This window comes from Cervus canadensis, chromosome 13 (assembly GCF_019320065.1).
Source record: "Cervus canadensis isolate Bull #8, Minnesota chromosome 13, ASM1932006v1, whole genome shotgun sequence".
NCBI lineage: Eukaryota > Metazoa > Chordata > Mammalia > Artiodactyla > Cervidae > Cervus > Cervus canadensis.
Window position 1 is genome coordinate 15,661,076 of NC_057398.1, and position 19,768 is coordinate 15,680,843.

A 19,768-nucleotide genomic window follows, 5' to 3' on the forward strand; every position below is an offset into this window, starting at 1 on the left:
CATAAAGGCATGTACGTCCCAAGGTCCCCAAACCCTGAAAAGATCCAGCTATTACAAGGAGTTGCTCTAAGACCAGGTCCTTCAAGATTGGCTATTTAGTTCTCATTAAGATCACTTTAAACCAGAAAAGGTGAAAGTATGTTTTCTATAAAGTCTTTTTACTAAAACTCAGCTCCATGTGAGAATAGACACTGTTTGTTTTAGGTAAACAAAACATTTATGAAATTAGATATCCTTCTTTTACTTGTTCAGAAAAGGAGTAAAGAAAATATTTCAAGATGAGTCAGAATTTTCTTAAATCTTAGAATCCAACTAAAAGCTTCATGTCTGTTCCCCTGAGGATACTGGTTTATCACTAGTGAATTAAAAAAAAAAATCCTTTTAAAGAATCTTATAATGCAGACCATGCTTCTAAAACTTTGCCAGATACATAGTGTGAATCAAACAATCCTAAGGGCCTTAAGAATAAGACTAGCTATTTACGTGAATGAAAGCAGAGACATCGCTTATGGCTCTTGCTCCTGTCCACTCACCTTTAGGCTTTCCATGAGGACAGCAGAAGAATCCTCCATGGAGGGGCCGTGGCCTGTCCAAGAGCCGCTTGGAGTGCTGGCCTGATGCCAACCGCTCTCAGAGGATGATGCTGCTGAGAGATAATCGATGCCAAACCCACCCATGGCTAGGAATGAAGAGAAAAGAATAATTCAAGATGTTCTATCACTGCCAAAGGTCCAGGAAGGACACAGAGTATGTTAGTTCACTTCTACTAAGCAATAAAGACTGGATCTCACCTGGCTTATCAGTTTTCCAGCGGTCTGCAGTTCTCCTATCCCTGTTATCTGGAGTCCCAATGGGTCCAAAATTGGAGAATGGGACAGAATTGTGGTTGTGTGTTGGAGGGGAGCTTGGCAGGCTGCTTGGGTTGGAGGAATGAGGAGACTGGCTGGCTGGTGTTGAATGATCTATTGAATAACAGCAACGCAGGACATTAGAGATTTTCCACAAACACACCAAGAATGAAAGTTTCCAGTAGATCTGATCACTTAAATTCTCTTAAAAATAACCCCAGGGTTTCAGGAGAAAGGCAAAATAAAGGCCCCCAGAGGGACCCTACCAGATGCACTAGCCTGTCTTACTATACATGTCTAAGGCACGTTCCTTACCTTAAAAATAAAAATGTAGACGTTTCTGTCAAAAGTATGCATTGTTTTGGTGTGCCTGTTTCAGATAAGTATATACTGTTCTTCTCTATCAGAGCAGAATTGCCTAACCTTAAGAATTTTCCTGTAAAGAATGAATGTCTACAAATAAAACTAAGAAACAGTTGCAAACCTTAAGATAAAACTCCTATTTTTCTCCCTTACAACTGTGCTCATTACTGAGAATGTAAAACAGCTTTTCTAATAGCATTTATTATGTGAACCAGCTCATCAGGCTTTTTTACACCCCATTTTCCTTCAGAAGTTACTTTAAACAACAAATACCAACGACAACAATAACAAAAATAGTAGTAACAGAAGAAAACCACCAAATACATAAAATTACCAAACCACACTATCTCTTGAGTGTACGGGTAATAATGCAAGGTCTATAATTTAAAGATTAGTCAATACCTGAACTGGCAGGAAGAGATGGAGACCACGGAGTCCCTTCAAAAAGGGAGTACAATGATGTTTCCTGGGGAGCCATTGAGGGATTAAGTTCTGCTTTGGAGCTGGTTGTCAGGTTTTTCCCGTATACCTCATTGAACACACTGTTATTTGGGTATCGTTCCTGAAATACAATGACCACCAAGTTAACAAACTCACTCCAATGAAAGAAAATGTAGTGTTCATGCACGTGGATGCTTGATAGATCTTAAGACTTTCTTTGCAAGACAAACTTTTGAAGGCTTTTACTTCTGTTTCTTTCAGTTTTCCTGTTTCTTTTCATTTGCTTTTTACTTTCCCCCACCCTTTATCCTGCTCTATGTAAATCGCCCAGGTTAAAAAGTATTAATAATTTACATGGCTGAACAAGAGAGCCCCAAAGATTTTATTATTAATGAGAAGTTAAACAATTCAAATTTACAAAAGTCTCCAATATACCCTAATCAAAGCGGGGTGGGGGAGGGGTGAGGTGAGGAGGTGGAGGGGGTAAAATCAGATACCTGGAAAATACCAATATATGGAAGAGAAAAGAAAGAGAAAAACAGATGTATTGAGATAGACTGGGAAAGAAAATATTAGCCCACAGCAGGATGCCTCACTGTTTACACACCTGATTGAGGGAGAATCCGGTGAGGGACAGGAAAGAGGATGAATGTGACATGAGCTCTGAGGGCTTCTCCAGTAAGGACTTCTTCATAGTCCCAGAGGGAAAACAAAAGATAGTTAAATTAGGCCTTCCATTTTCTCAGTACTAATTTTAAGATACCATACAAGCAAAATAAAAGACCACAATTTAAGAATACCTGTATTCATCTCTTGTACAAATTAAAGCTTAGCAAGTATCAATTCAACTCGGATTAATTTTTATTAATACCACGGTCCCGCTAAGGGCCAGTCGTCACAGGTGAGTCAGACAGAACCCTCCTGATCAGTACTTCTAACTTAAGCACAGAGATCCTGGCAGGGACCCTGGAAACTGGCAGTACTGAGTATTCACTAGGTAAGAATCTCAGGAATCCCTTTGTCACCAGCTGTATTTAAAATACTCTCAAAACAAGATGCTGAACTGATCAAGCACTATTTTCTTCCTAATTTCTCCCCCCTTGCTAGAATTTTAAAAACACTGATATTAATGACTTTAAAAAAGCCTTTAGATCCATTTGACAACTGGTTTTGTTAGCACGGTTCCTAAGCAACTCTATTTGTGGTATGTATTCAAACACTTGCTAAAGTCAAGTTTACGTTTACTGGTCCTTAAGAAACTCATTGGTTTAAAAAAAAAAAGCTGAATCTCTGATGCTCACTATCACTGAACTGTTGGTCAACAAAGCATTTATTAAACACTTGCTACATGCAAGGCACTGCCACACACATGACATCATTAACAATGTTAAATATAGGAAGGGCTATAGTTAAGGTTTTTTTTTTACCCTGAAAAAATCCCACTACAAGACCCTCCCCCTTATTTCACCATTAGGTTCATTTCTAATGGAGAAGGTAAGCACAACAAGAATTAGGGGATTAGGAAACAAGTGAACAGAAACGTGCTCTGCCCTTAGGCCCTTAAGCCACCCCAGCAAAAAAAAAAAAAGAAAAAAAGAAGAACCAGCGAGAGAGGCAACCTGCAGAATGGACAGCTCGGCTGCCGGGCTGCCCACGAGCCCCGGGTGCTGCCGCTGCACCACTGCTGTTCGGGCGTCTGGGAGAGCTCTTATCTCTGCTAATTCGGGGAGGGCGGGGAGCGGGAGGTCTGCGTGGCCACTCACTCAGAAAAATTCTCAAGGGAATTTCAAGTGCTAGAGATGGCACTTTCTGTCAGGAGAGCCATTAAGCTTTTATTTCTAACACTAAACTCGGTGCACTTTAGTCTTGTGAACGTTTTCTTACCCTGTGTTTATGGGAAAGAAACAGCAAGAAAGTGGAACTCAGAAACGTTTTACACTTTATTAAGATGGTGTGCAGGGAGCGGGGGGAAAAAACCTCATAGCATACATCTTTCTTGCAGTTCCTGACCTCAGTAAAACATGGAAATAACGGCATCCTTTGAAATGCAGACTGGGATATAGAAGATTATTTTTAAAAGATACTACTAATCAATTCTTAGACCTTATCTTTGTGTTCACTCATTGATGGTACTCCAATCATGTTTTTAAAGAGTCCTCTTCATATTACAAATCTGGCTCTGAATTTAGATCAGGGCTCTTAGTTAAACAAACAGAAAAGAACCACTTACTGTTTAGTAAAATCAATCTAGAATCTTTTTATTCAGTAAAACGTCTGGAACATTATTTCATTTCATATTTTGAATACATGAGGAAAACTCTCACTGTTCCTAAGCAAGATTAAATGACACCTAAAATTCCTGGGTCCAGGTGGAAATGACACCTGAAAAGGAAGTTAATTTCCCAGCATTACATCCTGTGTGTGCCCAGCCCTGCAGGATGCTTTCTGGATAACATATATTACAAAGCTACAAGATTTGGGGAAACTATGGGACAGAAAAGTTTTGCCATATTTTACTGTCATGTGAATGTTAGTTTGGGCAATCAGGAAATAAGCTTTAAAATTCTGTTAAAAAAAGGAAAGCCCTAGAAAGAAGAAACTACCTATTCTACTACAAAATCTCAGAAGAGAAGGTAGGGGTTACAGCAAGAAAAAGAATTATATCAAATACATACAAAGAGGCTTCGTCCAGGAAGAGAGGCGAGAGGCCCCAGCAGAGCTGGGTAAAGATCAGGAGGGTTAGAAAAAATCAGCTCTTCCTCTTCCTCCAAGGCAGCCAGACTCTTTAACAGGTCCGGAGGAAGCAGAGGGGAGCCTTTGGGGTCCTAGTGACAGAAAGGATCACAGTGAGATGCAATCAGGGATGACAAAAGCACAGTGGAGTAGTAGCATCATTAGGGAGATGAAGGCAGCTAAAGTCAAGGAGGAAGCTATAAGGAATAGTAAGACAGCATTATGCAAAGAGGAAAAGGCTTCGAAACACCAAAGCAAAGTGACACAAGGACAATGGGAAGGAAAGATCAAGAGAACAGAAAGAAGTAAAGACAGTGACAAACAGCAGAACATAAAAGGTTAATGTGGAGAGCCAGTGAAACAATGCAATGGAGCAAAGAGATTAGCGTATCTTGTGCTAAGAGAGAAACAGCTTTTTTTAAAAAGTTACCAACACACACCTGTTTCTCATGAGTAAAAAGGGCAAAGACAGAGAACCCCACTATCAAAGATGATAGGCTAAATTTGTTCCTCTCAGAAAGCCACTTGCTTAAATATGCAGTAAAACCTATTCTTAAATTTAGATGATTCAGCCCAACTGAGAGGAGCTTTGTCTCAGAATTCTCTAACATGCTGCCTTAACGATTTCTGCACATAGTCTCTCTGCCAGACCATCATGGGTCAACATCAGGAACAGCATTCTTCAGCTTCCCGAAATCTATGTGGTGTGAAGAAGGGACCAAGAGCTGCACCCACTTACTCAGTGGCGTTCTGTAGCACTAGTGAAATCAGAGGGACCTTTAAACATGTACGTGAGATCTCTGAAGTGCCTGGGGACAGGGAAGGACACGCACCTCAAATGGCATCCTGGGCACAGGGTCCTGCTCTGGACGGAAGACTCCCGGGGACCGTTTGCCCCTGCGGTCCACACTGGCTTGCTGTGCCATCACAGCTCTGTTATCGGCCGCGCTGTAGGAAGAGTCCCAGTAGAACTCCGGGATCTTGACTTCTGAGGGGGTATGGTTATATGGCTCCATGGGGAAAGGCTTCATTGTTTTCTCCAGAGGCTGCTGCTGCCTTACAGGCGGTTGCAACGACGGCTCAAACAGTTTTATGGGGTCTTGGGTTTGAAGGTAGTAGGGCTGTTTCACAGGCATGATTTTCCCTAATGGGCCTTGAACCTGAGGGGGATTCCACAGCTGTTTGGAGGCATCTGCCTGTTGATACTAAAAAAAGAGATGCCTGGTTCACTAAGATGAGGATAAAATGCAATGTTACTTCACTCAGGACTCAGAACTTGAGAGATTTTACCGCCAACAAAACTCTGGGTCATGCAGGTTTGTTTGTTCTTTAGGTTTCTCAATACAGAGCTTTCTGGGAACAGATTAAGGGCACTGAGTTCATATTCTCTTTCGATTCCAAAATTAAGAGGTTTAATAAATGAGGGTGTTGAGTGTGGGTGGGTGGGTGGGTGGGTGGGCGGGCGGGCGGGCGGGCATGCATCCATTTCCCCTTCTGCTCCAAGTGCTGCAGGATGATAATACTTAAGACTGGTGTCACAGTTCTCCTAACATCTCATCAAGAGCACGATTTTATTTCCCTTCTGTAGTTCAGGTTTATGGGAGATTATTTACAGAAAATCCCTTTCTATAAAGCTGACAAGCAGTAGCAGCAAGGTATGGTAGGTAATATCTATTCTCCTTTACAAAAGTAAAAAGAACTGAACTTTCCTAAACAGCAAAGACTGCTGTGTTCCCATAATCATTACAAGTCTAAGCAAAAAGTAGCTGAATGCTCTTTTTTTTTAAATTGGAGGATGACTGCATTACACTGTTGTATTGCTTTCTGCCATACAACAACCTGAATCAGCCGTAGGTATACATACGTCCCCTCCCTCCCACGTCCCACCCCCGCCCCGCCCCGCCCCATCTTACCTGCCCACCTCATTCCACCCTCACCAGGTTGAGCTCCCTGTGTTACAAAGCAACTTCCCATTAGCTCTCTATTTTACTGAGGGAGGTGGATTAACTAGTACTTTTAGTTAACTTGACACTGAATGATTTCAGGTGCTCCTCTCCTCACCTCAGCTGGAAGTAGACACAACTGTAACTCACCTGCTGGAATCCAGAGTGGTGAGGCGGACTTTTCCCCAAAGCCGGCACAGCTTTTGTAGGGGACTGTTGCTGCTGAGCTAGAGCTTGAACCTGCAGCTGGCTTGCAGTCTGTGCTGTTGGCGGAGCTGGTAGAGGTGGGAGGGGCTGCTGGGAAGGTGGCTGAGGCTGTTGAGGTCCCTGGGTCACTGGCCCTGGTCCGGAGGGCCGTTGCTGGCTGTAAGGAATGTGGGACTGTTTCCCAGCTTGCACCTGGTTTCCTGCTGGAGAGTGAGCTGTAGGCTGAAGAAAGGTTCCTGGGACAGAAACACCAGCTGGGAAGGTGTAACCTGAGCCCATAGAAAATGCCACAGGAGGGGGGATAACATATGTTGGGGGCGGGAACCCTTCAAAATAGAAGAACATTGTTTTAGTTCTAAGGAAACTTGGAAAATGAAAGACAAAAATTAGTCATTTGGGGCTGGGGTGGAGAAGAGGTTATCTAATAAATCATGAAAGACAGGGATCCATCAAGTAAGACTCATCAAGTGTCAACCTTTAACCTGATTTCAAGAATTAAATACAGATTACTGCCTGCTACTTCTATCCACTGAGGCAACTGGAATGTCCTAAAGGTTTCTCAGATGCCATGTTTAGTGACAGGAATTCCTTCATAATAACAAGCATGCATTTGTACATAAACTACAGGTAAATGGCTTAAAAATAATTGAAATATTAGGGAAAAGAGAACTTTCTTTACACTTTCTAATATTAGGGGTTTAGTAATGTCCCTCAGAGTCTAGAATTTCTCAGCAGGTGAACAGACACTCCTACACAGATGGAGTTCAACAGACGACATTACAAAACATATATTTACCTGGCCGGCTGGGAAGAGGAGGGAAGGCTCCAGGGTGATGAATGGGGATGAACTGGGAGTTACTTGCTTGACTTGGGGTTTGAGTTACAGGTGTTTTCCTGGCTTCAGACACTGGAGTCTTTCTTAACTCTGTCTGAGATTTTACCTATGACCAACCAGAAGCAAGACTATCTATAATAATCTGAAACTCAAATGAGACAGAAAGCAGCACCTACTCTAACAAAGGATTTAAAACCCTATACTATGTTAAAAAAAAAAAAAAAGAGTAAAGTATATGCTGAAGATAATTCACTTCACCTAAATTAAAAATGGGAAAATCAAATTATTTAAATAGACCCAAAAGCTGTAAGGGCTTAGTTTTACTCGTATAGTTATTTTGCTTTCACAAAATCACATAAGTATGAAATATGGAAAAGGCCTGAGAACTCCTTTGTTTTACAAAGGAGACACCCGATGCCAACAGGCTGAAAAAGTTGCCTATTATCATAAGCCAATGTCACGGGCCCCAGGGCCCTGTATTCTCATTCATTAAGAACATGAATTGATAATGACCACTAGCTCACAGATGAGACACTCTGGCCCTCAGTGTAACTTCATCTGGGAGGCTTTAAAGGTGGCCTCAGTGTAACTTCATCGGGGAGGCTTTAAAGGTATCATCAGTCAAGCATCCACCCTCCACCCTGCAACCCTACCACCCCTAGAATAAATGAGGATACTTTCAGCAGTAAAAAAATCAGGCCTGAGATCCCACACGTGGAGCCAGAGAAGCAGATGCCATATGCACTGCTCAAGTAATACAAAGATGAGTAAAATGAGGAAAACTGGCAGCATTTAATAGAAAACTTAGGATGAGGTACAGAGGGTGGTGATACATTGATTATTGTCAGGCTTTTTTAAAGCATAGATACTCAGGCTTAAAAGGGATGAGACACTGGAAGAGATTTCATTTTCCTGGACCTTTCTGGGAGGCAGTTTCAGAGAATGAAGGCAGAGCAGGCAGGAAATAGCTGAACTCTTTACCCCTAAAACACTGATCTCTGGCTTTACAGTTCTTTTGGGGTTTTTTCCTTGCCTTTCCCCAACACATCTCACTCTCTCTGTGCCTTTCCTCAATTTCTACCATGTTTTTCTCTGTTTCTCCCCCTACTATTAATATTAAAATGGAACTATTATGTTCTTTCCCCAAAAAAACCTTGTAAGGGAAATACACTATAGGTACTGTTTATCTGAAAGTAGCTTTCAAAAATGTAAGATTCCTCATGCCTACTGTAAATAAATACATTTGCCAAAATGTGTTTAATGAATCAAATGGCTACAAACATTGGTGGTATTAATAAGACCAGCACAGAGTAAAGACCTTTTTGTTTATATGAAATCATCTGTATCTCTTTGGAAAGATACATACATATATATATATAAACAAGTCACAAATAACTGAGTAGTGTTTATCTTTCCCCAGCAGGAGACTTGGATTCTTGCTTTACAAATTCCCATGAGCCAGGATAACACTGAGGTTATACAATGCTACTGACTGGGGCAGATAGAAATGTCAAGGAAAATCTTTTTCCAAAAATGTATTTCATTTTGTATAGTGAATCTGGGAAAACAAAACAAAACACCACTGTGTAAGCCTTAACATACTCAGCTCTGTGGGATCTATAGAGATCTCAAATTTTAAAAAAATAGCAGTTATAGCTCCCAAAGAAAATGGAATTACTTGTGAAATTGATAGTTCTGCAACTGGTCTCATTTCCTACCACTTAAACTGGAGAGAACTGACAAAGATGTCCAATCAGGTTAAGATTTTTTCACTCACATTACAATTTCTGTGAACTGACAAGAGTATAGATCTACCATAGTTCTTCATATTACCTTACTATGCAGCCTTCTTAGAGTGCACTGAAGCTTCCAGAATAGCCAGTTCTCAAGGGTTTAGGAACGAAATGAAAAATCTTGCCTTTTGTGTGAGCCTTCCTCTACCTGCTTTATAGTTCAAATACAGCTTACCTGCACTGCCACATTCTGCTCTCCTGTTTCCTGTAACTTTTCTAAGGTGCATTTCTTGGTTTCTGTTTTCCTCTTGGTGGTGTCCTTCTTTCCATCATTCTTAGTTACAGTTACTCCTTTGCTACAGTCCCTTCTCACCTCTTTGGGAGGAAAACTTCTTCCTTGGTCTCTGTTCACTTCTCGTGGCTTAATGTTCTCTTTGAAGGTGACCACTGGTTTCTCTCCTGTGTCACAGTTGTTGCTTAGATTTCGGCCTGTAGACAGCACTGATTTCAGTCCTGGATTCCCATCAGCAGCCAGGGACTCTATGATGGTTGTGTCTTGCAGAATGAGGTTCTCTTTGGCTTCACTGGGGTCTTCCAGTATTAACTCTGGGATTTCTGTGATAAACAACAATTTCCCTACCTCATTTTCACACTGAATCAGCCTAAAAAAGTAAAAATAAATCCATATATGAAAAACATAAATCTAAAAAACAGTAACAGCTGAACTTTGTATGGGTCCCACAGCCTTAAAATGTGGGAAACAGCAGGATGCAATAGCGTGGATTTGGGGAACATCAACAGCAGTTCTGTAGAAACTCACATTCTCATTATCCCACCTCCCACCACACATCACCATAACACACGCCTAGGCCCTTTTAATGTTTTTCTAGTAAGTATAGCTAAATTTGCTCAGCATGTTTTAAGCACAAGACACTAGACTAGGCCCTTGAAGTTCCTATTTTATAGGTGTGAAAACTGAAGCTCAGAGATGCCACAAGCATCATCCTGGTCTGTCTTGACTGAAACTGACCACCATGCATGCCCCTGTCAACACAAATCACCATAACTGTGAATATACAATTTAGCTAAGATTTATATAGATGTTTATAAATTGGAGAAGCAGCTCATGATAAATAAGGGAGACCTCTAAAAGAGGCAGTGTAATGAGAGGACAGAATTAAAGAGATTCCAAAGATCACTAGGGTCATAATCTGACGCTGTGTTCCCAACCTTTTGACTTAAGAGTTTATAATTAAAAAAAGAGAAAAAGTTTATAATCAATAGCTTTATACCAAAGTGTAAAACTCATATGGGGTATGTGTATATATCTGATGAGGAATACCTTGGCTGATTATCTGCAATCCATTTGCCTATAGAGATCAAACGCTGCTGTCGTATTTGTCGTTGCTGACCCTCTTTGTCTCCTGTAATACCCTGATGACCTTTGGAAAAATCCAAGTTCCTAAAATTGACATAAGCAAATTATAGAAAATTAAACCTAATGAACTGCAATGGCTTCAGATTTTTCCATATAGGTTAGCTATTTGCTGTAATTAGCTGCATTTGCTTGAACTTATTTATACTCCTAAAGACTGTAAATACCACAAAACAAAGCAATATTAATGTGATATTTTTATTTATATTTCACTTTCTCATGGAGGAGTTGAAATAAATCACAATGTTTTATTAGGGATGACTTTTTTTTTTTTAAAGAAGAATAACGTTTTCGTTTAACAGTAAGCTCACATTGTAAGTAACTTACTTCAAACAACCATGGCAATGCTAGAGTCTCTGAGATATCTAGTCTAACAGAGTATTATCTATTAACCTCAAGGTGGCCCAATCTAAATCAGAAAAAAATGAACACATACCATAAAGTATACAGAGCAAAAAACTCATTGACATTAGAAAAGTAAGTCAACCTAAAAAATAAGGGTTTTTCAAATTTTTCATTAAGCTATCTCAAAAAAAACAAACAAAAAAAGCAGCAGCAGTATCGAAGAACTTCCAGGCAGTAGGTCAGAAACCGAGGATACACAGATAAATAAGTCCCCCTACCTTAAGGAACAAATAATTATGATTTAATCCAAAGCAATAAAAGCTAAACAAAGAATAAGAGAAGCATTATAAAAGAAACATCACAGTCTTCTGATAAGCTTTGAAAAGGTTCACAAAGTAAGAGATGCCTGACCCGGACCCTGGACAAGTATGGTTAAGAGCTTACAGATTAGTAAGGGAAGGACGAAAGAGGAATGTGAATGTTCCAGGCACAGCATGAACAAAGTTTTGGAGGAATAAAAATACAGAGCTATTCAAGTACAGGTCACAGTTTATGTGTAACATTTAACTATTGGAGGGGAAGGGGGTGAAAGTCGCAGGAAATATGGCTGAAAAACTAAGCTTTTGGACATCAAGATGAAAAAGATACTTTAACAACTAGGGATGTGTAAATTGAAGTTTTCTGTACTAGTAATGGGGCATCATCAAATCTGTACTTTATAATTGCAGAAGCAGAGTAAAAGCAGACTAGGTAAGGAGAGAACTTTTAAGTAGGGAAGCATATTAGGAAGCTTTTTTATACTCTAGGTAAACAGTGACGAAGGCCACCTACCTGAAAGAAGGTCTCAAAGCCAAGAATCCTTGTAACTCAAACTCCTCTGGAAGTGGTGTTGCTAGAGAAGGGCAGAAATCAAGACTTGTAAATATTTTAATTAAAATATTATTGTTCAGCAGGATATTGCTTCCTATATTAAAAAAAGAATATTTTCTAGATAGAAAGAAAGATTAATGCTCATAGTTCTCTGTTCCTCTTTATAGTTACTGTGATTAAAAAAAACTTACCTGTCAAGCCCCTACCTGTGGCCTCTGAGCCCGTGACATTGCCCTCATACTCACCTACGACTCAAGGCTATTTTTTCCCCTAGCAGCCTTAAAAATTCATAGCTCAATCCATTAATCACAATGTTTAGATTACCTCCTTGTTAACTCAAAGCACTGAATATCAACATTACATCACCCAGGAGCTTGTAAGAAATACAGAATCTTGGGCACTATCCCAAACCTACAGAATCATAATCTGCATTTTAACAAGATCCCTAGTGATTCATTTGCAAATATGACACTTGAGGGGCACTGATCTAATGGAAGAAAGATAATCAGAAAGGGGTCACTACACTTTGTTCAGTGCAGTGCTGCTTACAACGGGGCAAGGTTTTAAGCAAATGGATAATGATTAAAGGAATTATGGCATAGCCACAGGATGGAATATTAAACAGCCTTTAAAAAATCATGTTCCAAAATGTTTAAATGACGAAGATAAATGCTAACGGTATCTCATTAAATTTACAAAGCAGGTATGTGTGTGTGTGTGTGTTAGTGGCTTAGTCGTGTCCAACTCCCCAGGGACTGTAGCCTGCCAGGCTCCTCTGTCCATGGGATTCTCCAGGCAAGAAGAGTGGAGTGGGTTGCCATTTCCTTCTCTAGGGGATCTTCCAGACCCAGGGATCAAACCCAGGTCTCCTGTATGGCAGGCAGATTCTTTACCCTCTGAGCTATAAGGAAGTCCAAGCTGTAACTATATCACATAGCTCTAATGATGTGATATCAATCACATGCAGGTATGTTTATGTACACATAAGTAAAAGCCTCAAAGAAAACAGAGTATCATGAATAGTACAGAGAGTATTTATGTATGAGAGAACTAAGGGGGACTTGTGTTCTTTATGTTTGTATGTCCCAAATGTCCTGATAAGCAAGTATAATTTTGACAGAGTAATGTTCACATTAATTCCTCAAAAAAATAACTAGTAAGAATGAGGAAGAAGGGAAGATGGAAAGAATCTGAAAACACTACTCTCTGGACTTCTGTTCAAATGAAGCAGAACAGGAGAATAAGCTGAGAGAACTACAAGAGGATTATTACCTCTATTTCCACCCACTTAACCAATGCAAAGCACAAAGTCTCCTCTGAGATACTGAATTTAAAGTTAAACACTTAAGAACAAAACCTTGTTTTTCTCTGGCCTTAAGCCCACTATTTACTTCCTTTGTGGCTCAGCTGGTAAAGAACCTGCCTGCAATGTGGGAGACCTAGGTTCAATCCCTGGGTTGGAAAGATTCCCTGGAGAAGGGGAAAGGCTACCCACTCCAATACTCTGGCCTGGAGAATTCCATGGACTATATATAGCCCATGGGGTCGCAAACAGTCGGACACAATTGAGCGATTTTCACTCTCACTAAGCCCACTATTAGTGATGGAGAACATGTCAGCAACACAAGGTTAAGGGAGCCCTTACCATTAGTACTTGAAAGATCTTCTTCATGGGGATGGAAACTGTTCAGAAGAGAAATTAGCCATGGCCAAATGCTGTAAATTAAACAGATAGTTCAGACTTTATTTTTGCATGAGAAACCAGAATGCTAATAAGCCACAAAAATGTTACCAATAGGACCTAGACAATGTATTTTTCTCTTGGTTTGGCATTTTAAATGCTGTATGATTTCCTAAAATGTAATCCCTAATGTGTCTAGATAAGATACACCAGAAGGGCCAAACTTCCGTAACAGAGAACTACTACTGCAGATCGGTCCCCAGGTTCCTAATTTAACAATTAGAAAAACTGATTTGTCAGTTTTATTCATTGAAAATGGATATTTACTGAGAAACCTTTGACCAGAGAAACAGCACATTATGTTTTTATAGTTTTCACATACATTATCAGTTATGGAACCCATTACTAGTTCTTAATCTGTGACAGGGGATGTGGTTACATCATAGTCAAATCACATTCAAAGTGATGAATATGCCTTTTTCTTTATGGTATAAAAAAGTTCACACATTGTTGTAATGTCCTTACCTCTGTTTCGTAACACCAAATCTTTGCCAAAGTTTGCAAAATATTAAAAAATATTCTTAATAGTTAAAATATTAAAAATAATTACAATCTACTTAAGATAATATTAAGATTTTCTAGAAATATGTAACCACCAATGTTGGTAAAAAAGTGTGGCTTAAAAAAAAATTAAAAAAGGCCCAGGGTGAGTTGCCCAGGATAGAGAGATTGGATGCGCATCACCACATCAGAGAAAAAACCTTGAAGCTGACAGCTGTACACTTTAAAATATGGGAACATGCTACTTTATATATAAGTGAATAATACAGAAAAAATATACAAGGAAACATTGAAGAATACATGTCTGCTACAAGCCTCTGGGGATGTAACAAATTAAGAGACAGCTGAAAAGGAAGGTTAATAACCTAAAAAGGAATGCTAGACTAGAACAATGTCTCTATGCAACAAATATGAGATCTCAAAAGAAAGACAAAAAAGAGAATAAAAAATGACTTAATTATACACTGCTTTCCCCCACTGTGGGTTACTTAAGTCTAACTCTGCTTTCTACGAAGGAAAAAAAAAAAAACCACTCTTTCATGCACTTATCAATTTAAGAGAACATGTTCTCAAAAAAGTATAGAAGAAAACAAGTTCTAGAAATGATAATGGTCAAAGGCAAGAAACTGAAGGTTACCTGAAGTTCAGAAAATTGTTTTTTCCCTCATTTAAAAGATATGACGATTATTACACCTTGATGTATCAGACCAATTAGGAAAATCTTCAGTTTTAGAGAAATATCCCAAACTAGCTGAAAATCAGTAATAACATAATTTAAGATAAAATAAAATACCTAATACCTGCAAGGACATAATTCTAAAGATCCCAATAAATCTGAGCGAAGGGAGGGAGAAGAGTAAAGGATATGGAAGAAAAAGGAAAAAAGTTTGAAAATAAAGCTCTCTCTCCTGGTTGAATATCCTCTGCAATGGTAAGAATGCACAGGGAGCCCCTGGCAGCCTCGGTTAGGACTCGGGGCTGTTGCTGCTGTGACCCAGCTTCGATACTGGTGGGGGAACGAAGATCCTGCAACTATGTGGCACAGCGAAAATGAAACTAGAAAAGAAAAGTAGTGGGAACGCACAGAATGGGCCTAAAAGCTCACTCACTGTACAGGAACAAAAAAAGAAACAAAATAAAAATATCAATGCCTTTTCCATAACATTACTAATACAACACACTGAACCAAACACAAGTTCTGAAGTAGACATGAGAAGGAAAAAGGTATAGCTTCTGGTTAAGAAAAGAAACTCTGTGGAAGAAAACACTACCTAAAATGTAACTTACTAAGAGCTGTGTTGGCATGAAAAAGAGAAGTGGAGTATGCTGCGCTTATGTTGCTAAACTCCGTTCAAGACAATACCAAAAATGAAGGGGCTTAAAGTGAGATTTGAGGGGAGGAGAGGTAAGACAAGCACAAGGTAAGAGGGATCATGGGGTCCTGAATGTGGCTAGGACATTTTTCAGGTTGTGACCTTGGTCAATATGTAGATGCTGAGCCACCAAGTAGAAATTTCAGAGACTCTCCCAATATCCATCATCAAAATATGCAGGCGAGAAGCTTCCCACTCACTGCAAAGCCTTACTGGAAGTATTTATTCTATTGTTGTTTAGGGGCTAAGTCATGTCTGACTCTTTAGTGAACCCACGGACTGTAACCTGCCAGGCTCCTTTGACAATGGGATTTTCCAGGCAAGAATAGTGGAGTGGGCTGCCATTTCCTTCTCTAGGGGACCTTTCTGACCAGGGATTGAAACTGCGGCTCCTGCACTGGCAGATGAGTTCTTTACCGATGAGCCGACAGGGAAGCCCATTTATCCCTATGGCCAAACGTAAGCTGAAAGCTTTCATCTGTCACTGTATAATGAATAATTCCTGAGAACTGTCAGGAATATTATGAGTAGAAATTACATGGAAAATCATGAGAGCCAAAATAACATCCAATCCTCTATGCTTCAAACAAATGTAACTCAAATTGGGTGTTACTGAAAGTCAACATCAAACAGCTTAGTTAAAAAAAAGAATGGAAGAAGTAAAGAAATCTCTTCCCTTCAATTCCTAAACAGAAAATTGGGGCGTACTGTAATGAATAAGAAATAAACTATTTCATTTTGCAATGTGAAAAATGCCTTTTCCCCAGGATGGCAACCAGGAACGCGGGAGCACACAGCGAGTCAGAAATCCTTAAGATTGTGCCTCCCATGGAGAATTCAAACAAGTAAGTGAAAAGCATACAAAGACGTCTTCAGTTCAATTTCTAGAAAGTAGGTGGAAAACACAAGTCCTCCACTGTTTCAATATTGTGTTAGAAGGCAGTTTCTACATATCTATGGATATCAAACAAACAAAGCACACAGCTAATGTGAAATTCCATGATACTTACTACTGTCTTTCATCCACCACTGCCTCCTGAAACACCCTGGGTCTGAGTCTCAGCCAGTCCATGGACACCTTGACGGCAGGGAGGGGATAGGCATTGTAGGATTCCTCCTGAGACTTGTTCTGGAGAGGACACTTGCACAGGATGCCAAGAAAAGACACTTAAAGAAAAAATGTGTGCACAAAGAATAAGATTTGAAATTGTGTACCAGTCCAAATTAAAAATATTATTACGAGACTGGGGCTATATGCTACTTAACACTTAAATACCTTACGGATTCTTTCTAAAAAGACATTTTCTTTTCCACATTGGAAATGTCACAGATACAGTTGATGAGGGGGGAGGTCAGCAGATAAAAGGAGAGAACTTAGGGTTCAGGCCTCCTGATTCAGTATTACGAAATAAACCACACTTTTCCATGTTACTAATGGTTTGTTGCAATGATGAAAACGTCAAAGTTCATGCTTCCCAAAAAAGATGGCACAGGAAGTTAAATGATTTAATACTCACTAAAGAGGGCCAGCAACTGTGTCCAACACAGCTGCTCATCTTGGCTGTAACTATGCTGCTCTGTTTCGTTGCTAAAGTCACGAAGGTGATGAAGCTGGAACAGGTTAATGACAGTGACGTGAACTAACTGCTGAGAGTTGAAAGCTTTCTGGAATAGCAGCCTCTGAAAGAGAAGACAGGAGTACTGAATATGTTATCAGGAACTGAAGCCGTCTTCAGCACAAGAATTAAACTGGCAGTCTGCATTTAAACCACAAGGGTAACATTTATAGATGAGTATTTTAATTGAATATGATGTGGTCTGATGTTTCTCATGTTGACTTTCTGCCTTGAAAAGATTTAACCCAGTCACCACAGAGCTGGTTTTTTTTAACAATACTTTTTTCCACAAGAAACTATGTATTTTTTAATATGATCTGAGAAAAACTTTTTAGAGGACTATTAATAAATTTATACATTTTAATTCATTAGAAGCTGTTTTATAAGAGATGCAAACATACTAAAATATGAAACCAGGACCACTGACGACAAAATAAGCGCACATAGTGAAAATCAAAATTTCAAGTAAAAAGAGGCAAAATACATGTTTTTGAACTCTTGGCACATAATAAATGACTTCCAAACTTGGTCATAAAGTTTACTCTATCAAAGGCTTGACACATTTAAAGAAATTTATTTATAAATGAGATATATAGCAAAAACATATCTGAAACACAGGGTAAATGATAAACCAAAGCAGTCATTAACAAGTATTATAGGCCACCTGATGTGAAGAGCTGACTCATTTGAAAAGACCCTGATGCCAGGGCAGGAGGAGAAGGGGACGACAGAGGATGAGATGGCTGGATGGCATCACCGACTCAATGGACATGAATCTGGGTAAACTCTGGGGGTTGGTGATGGACAGGGAGAACTGGCGTGCTACGGTTCATGGGGTCACAAAGAGTCGGACACGACTGAACTGAACTGAATATGCACTTGTACAAATTATTATACTGACACGTTCCTCTATCAGAAAAGCAACAGCCTTCACTACCAAATTTCTTTTACTTAAGAACTGTGGGTTCACAGTGACCTGCTAAACATCACTGTAAGGAAAAATTCACCTACATGCTCTCAGCTGCCTTAACTTCATTATCCTTCTACCTTAGTATCTGCAGTAGTTTAGATTACTCCTATATAAAATAGTTTTCCAACACAAGTTCCTAACAAACTTGATAGCTATTAGAGATGACATCCTGGTTTCACCTTACACTTCAGCGATGGCCCAATACCCTCCCTCCCCAGGCAAAACTTTTGGAGAAAGTGGAGTTCACTGTCACTAGCCTTATGATGGGAAATGGATTATGTCACTTACACTTCTACCAGCAGTGACAAGAGATCCTACCATCTCAGAAATTTATAGCTGCTTGTGTCCAGCCTATTCTGAGATTTTTTTTTAACATAAAGAATATGAAACATCCAGAATAAGTTTCGTAATTCTACTAACAAGATCTTTCACATTATCACTGGAAAAAACACAGTTCTTTTTCTCTTTTTTCTCTTTAACTCTATTCTCCCTATCATCTTGCCATCTGTCTTTCCAGTATATACATCAAGAATGCTTACTCCTTTTCTAATGGCATTGACCATTTTTCTTGCCTTTACTCTGAATGTCCTGAAATGCTATTTCTTTTCCAGAGTGCTACCATAAAACTCTTCTTTCATTCTCTACATCCAACTTTATAGATCAGCTGACTATTTACACAAATACATAAGATTGGCATGAGAATATTTTTTCAAGAAGTGTGCTTTTCTATGAGCATAATTTATAGTAATGTATCCCTTGTATCTATAAATCCAGTGGCATTTATTTTAGAAAGCAATGTTCTACTGAATGAAATTAAAAAACTTGAAACATAGCATACGAGAGCAGCCTAGTACTAGCAAATGATAATGAAAGTTCATGAAGGTACAGACTGTATCTTGTTCTCCCCTATATCTCCAAGAGCTTAGAGAAGTGAGAGAAGTGCGGAGTATACAACAGGTACTCAAACACTTAGTGAAGGAATAACCCATACTTTTAGAAATATATAACTATTAAGTTGTAATTTCATAACATTTGGATTGCATTTTAGTAACAGATTAAACCGGGACTGACTTTTTGTTACTCAAAGACACTTTCAACAGCAGTTAAGGATTATATTGAACTAAATACTGTTAAGAAACAGCACACATTTAACAGATATAGAAAAGCCTTGTATCTCAATTCCTAAACCAAGATCTTAGGTCCTCCAATGGACCTCAAGTTGGTACATGTTTCTGCTTAGTACAGAAAGACTTGCTGGTAAGACAGATACACTGAGGTTTACACGTGGATAATACTAATTATCTGTAAAGGCTTTAGAAATACTTAACTATGCTAAAATTTCACTCCAACAATGTTCTTCTGACATTTCAATACTGGCTAAGGTTTAAAATAGATCTGCCTCATACTGTGTTTAACTTCAGAGTGTTGGAATGATACTTTAAAGTGTTATTTTAGCAACTGCCTACATACACCCACCAAAACTTCACACGCAGAAATATATATCTGAAGACAATATTAGTGTTTGAGGTTGAACCAAATACAAAACTGACTAGATTCTATACGAGAATGACTTAGAGAAGATCTCATGAAGGTAGGTCCCTCCTCCCTCCCCATTTAGGGAGTATATCTTGAATAGAACAGAGCTGGAAGCAATCTCAAAGGATCATTTGGCCCAACCCCCTGCTAGTCAATGAGACTGCAACTAAACCATTCAAGAAAAATGGCTGTCAATCTGACTTTTAAGCTCTCAAAAGAAATACCTTTTAGTAACCCCCTACAGGTCTCTACTTAAATTTTAAGATTTTATTTCTGAC

General features: G+C 39.3%; 1 protein-coding gene across 14 annotated transcripts in view; it reads right to left on the reverse strand.

Moving 5' to 3' along the window:
* Window positions 1-19,768, reverse strand: part of SMG7 (SMG7 nonsense mediated mRNA decay factor) — a 78,252-nt gene that overhangs the window by 2,503 nt on the left and 55,981 nt on the right. For 5 of the 14 annotated variants that reach the window (XM_043485499.1, XM_043485497.1, XM_043485495.1 and 2 more), the window contains 14 exons: window positions 16,886-17,048; window positions 16,379-16,535; window positions 13,399-13,469; window positions 11,715-11,775; window positions 10,446-10,565; window positions 9,477-9,765; window positions 7,332-7,476; window positions 6,479-6,861; window positions 5,219-5,590; window positions 4,328-4,477; window positions 2,260-2,340; window positions 1,614-1,773; window positions 792-962; window positions 534-679 (listed from right to left, as the gene is read on the reverse strand). In XM_043485499.1, coding sequence (XP_043341434.1) covers window positions 534-679; window positions 792-962; window positions 1,614-1,773; window positions 2,260-2,340; window positions 4,328-4,477; window positions 5,219-5,590; window positions 6,479-6,861; window positions 7,332-7,476; window positions 9,477-9,765; window positions 10,446-10,565; window positions 11,715-11,775; window positions 13,399-13,469; window positions 16,379-16,535; window positions 16,886-17,048 — 2,469 coding nt within the window. Of the gene's footprint in view, window positions 1-533; window positions 680-791; window positions 963-1,613; window positions 1,774-2,259; window positions 2,341-4,327; window positions 4,478-5,218; window positions 5,591-6,478; window positions 6,862-7,331; window positions 7,477-9,338; window positions 9,766-10,445; window positions 10,566-11,714; window positions 11,776-13,398; window positions 13,470-16,378; window positions 16,536-16,885; window positions 17,049-19,768 lie in introns of all 14 variants that reach the window. The other 9 variants (XM_043485493.1, XM_043485504.1, XM_043485492.1 and 6 more) reach the window with 5 other exon arrangements.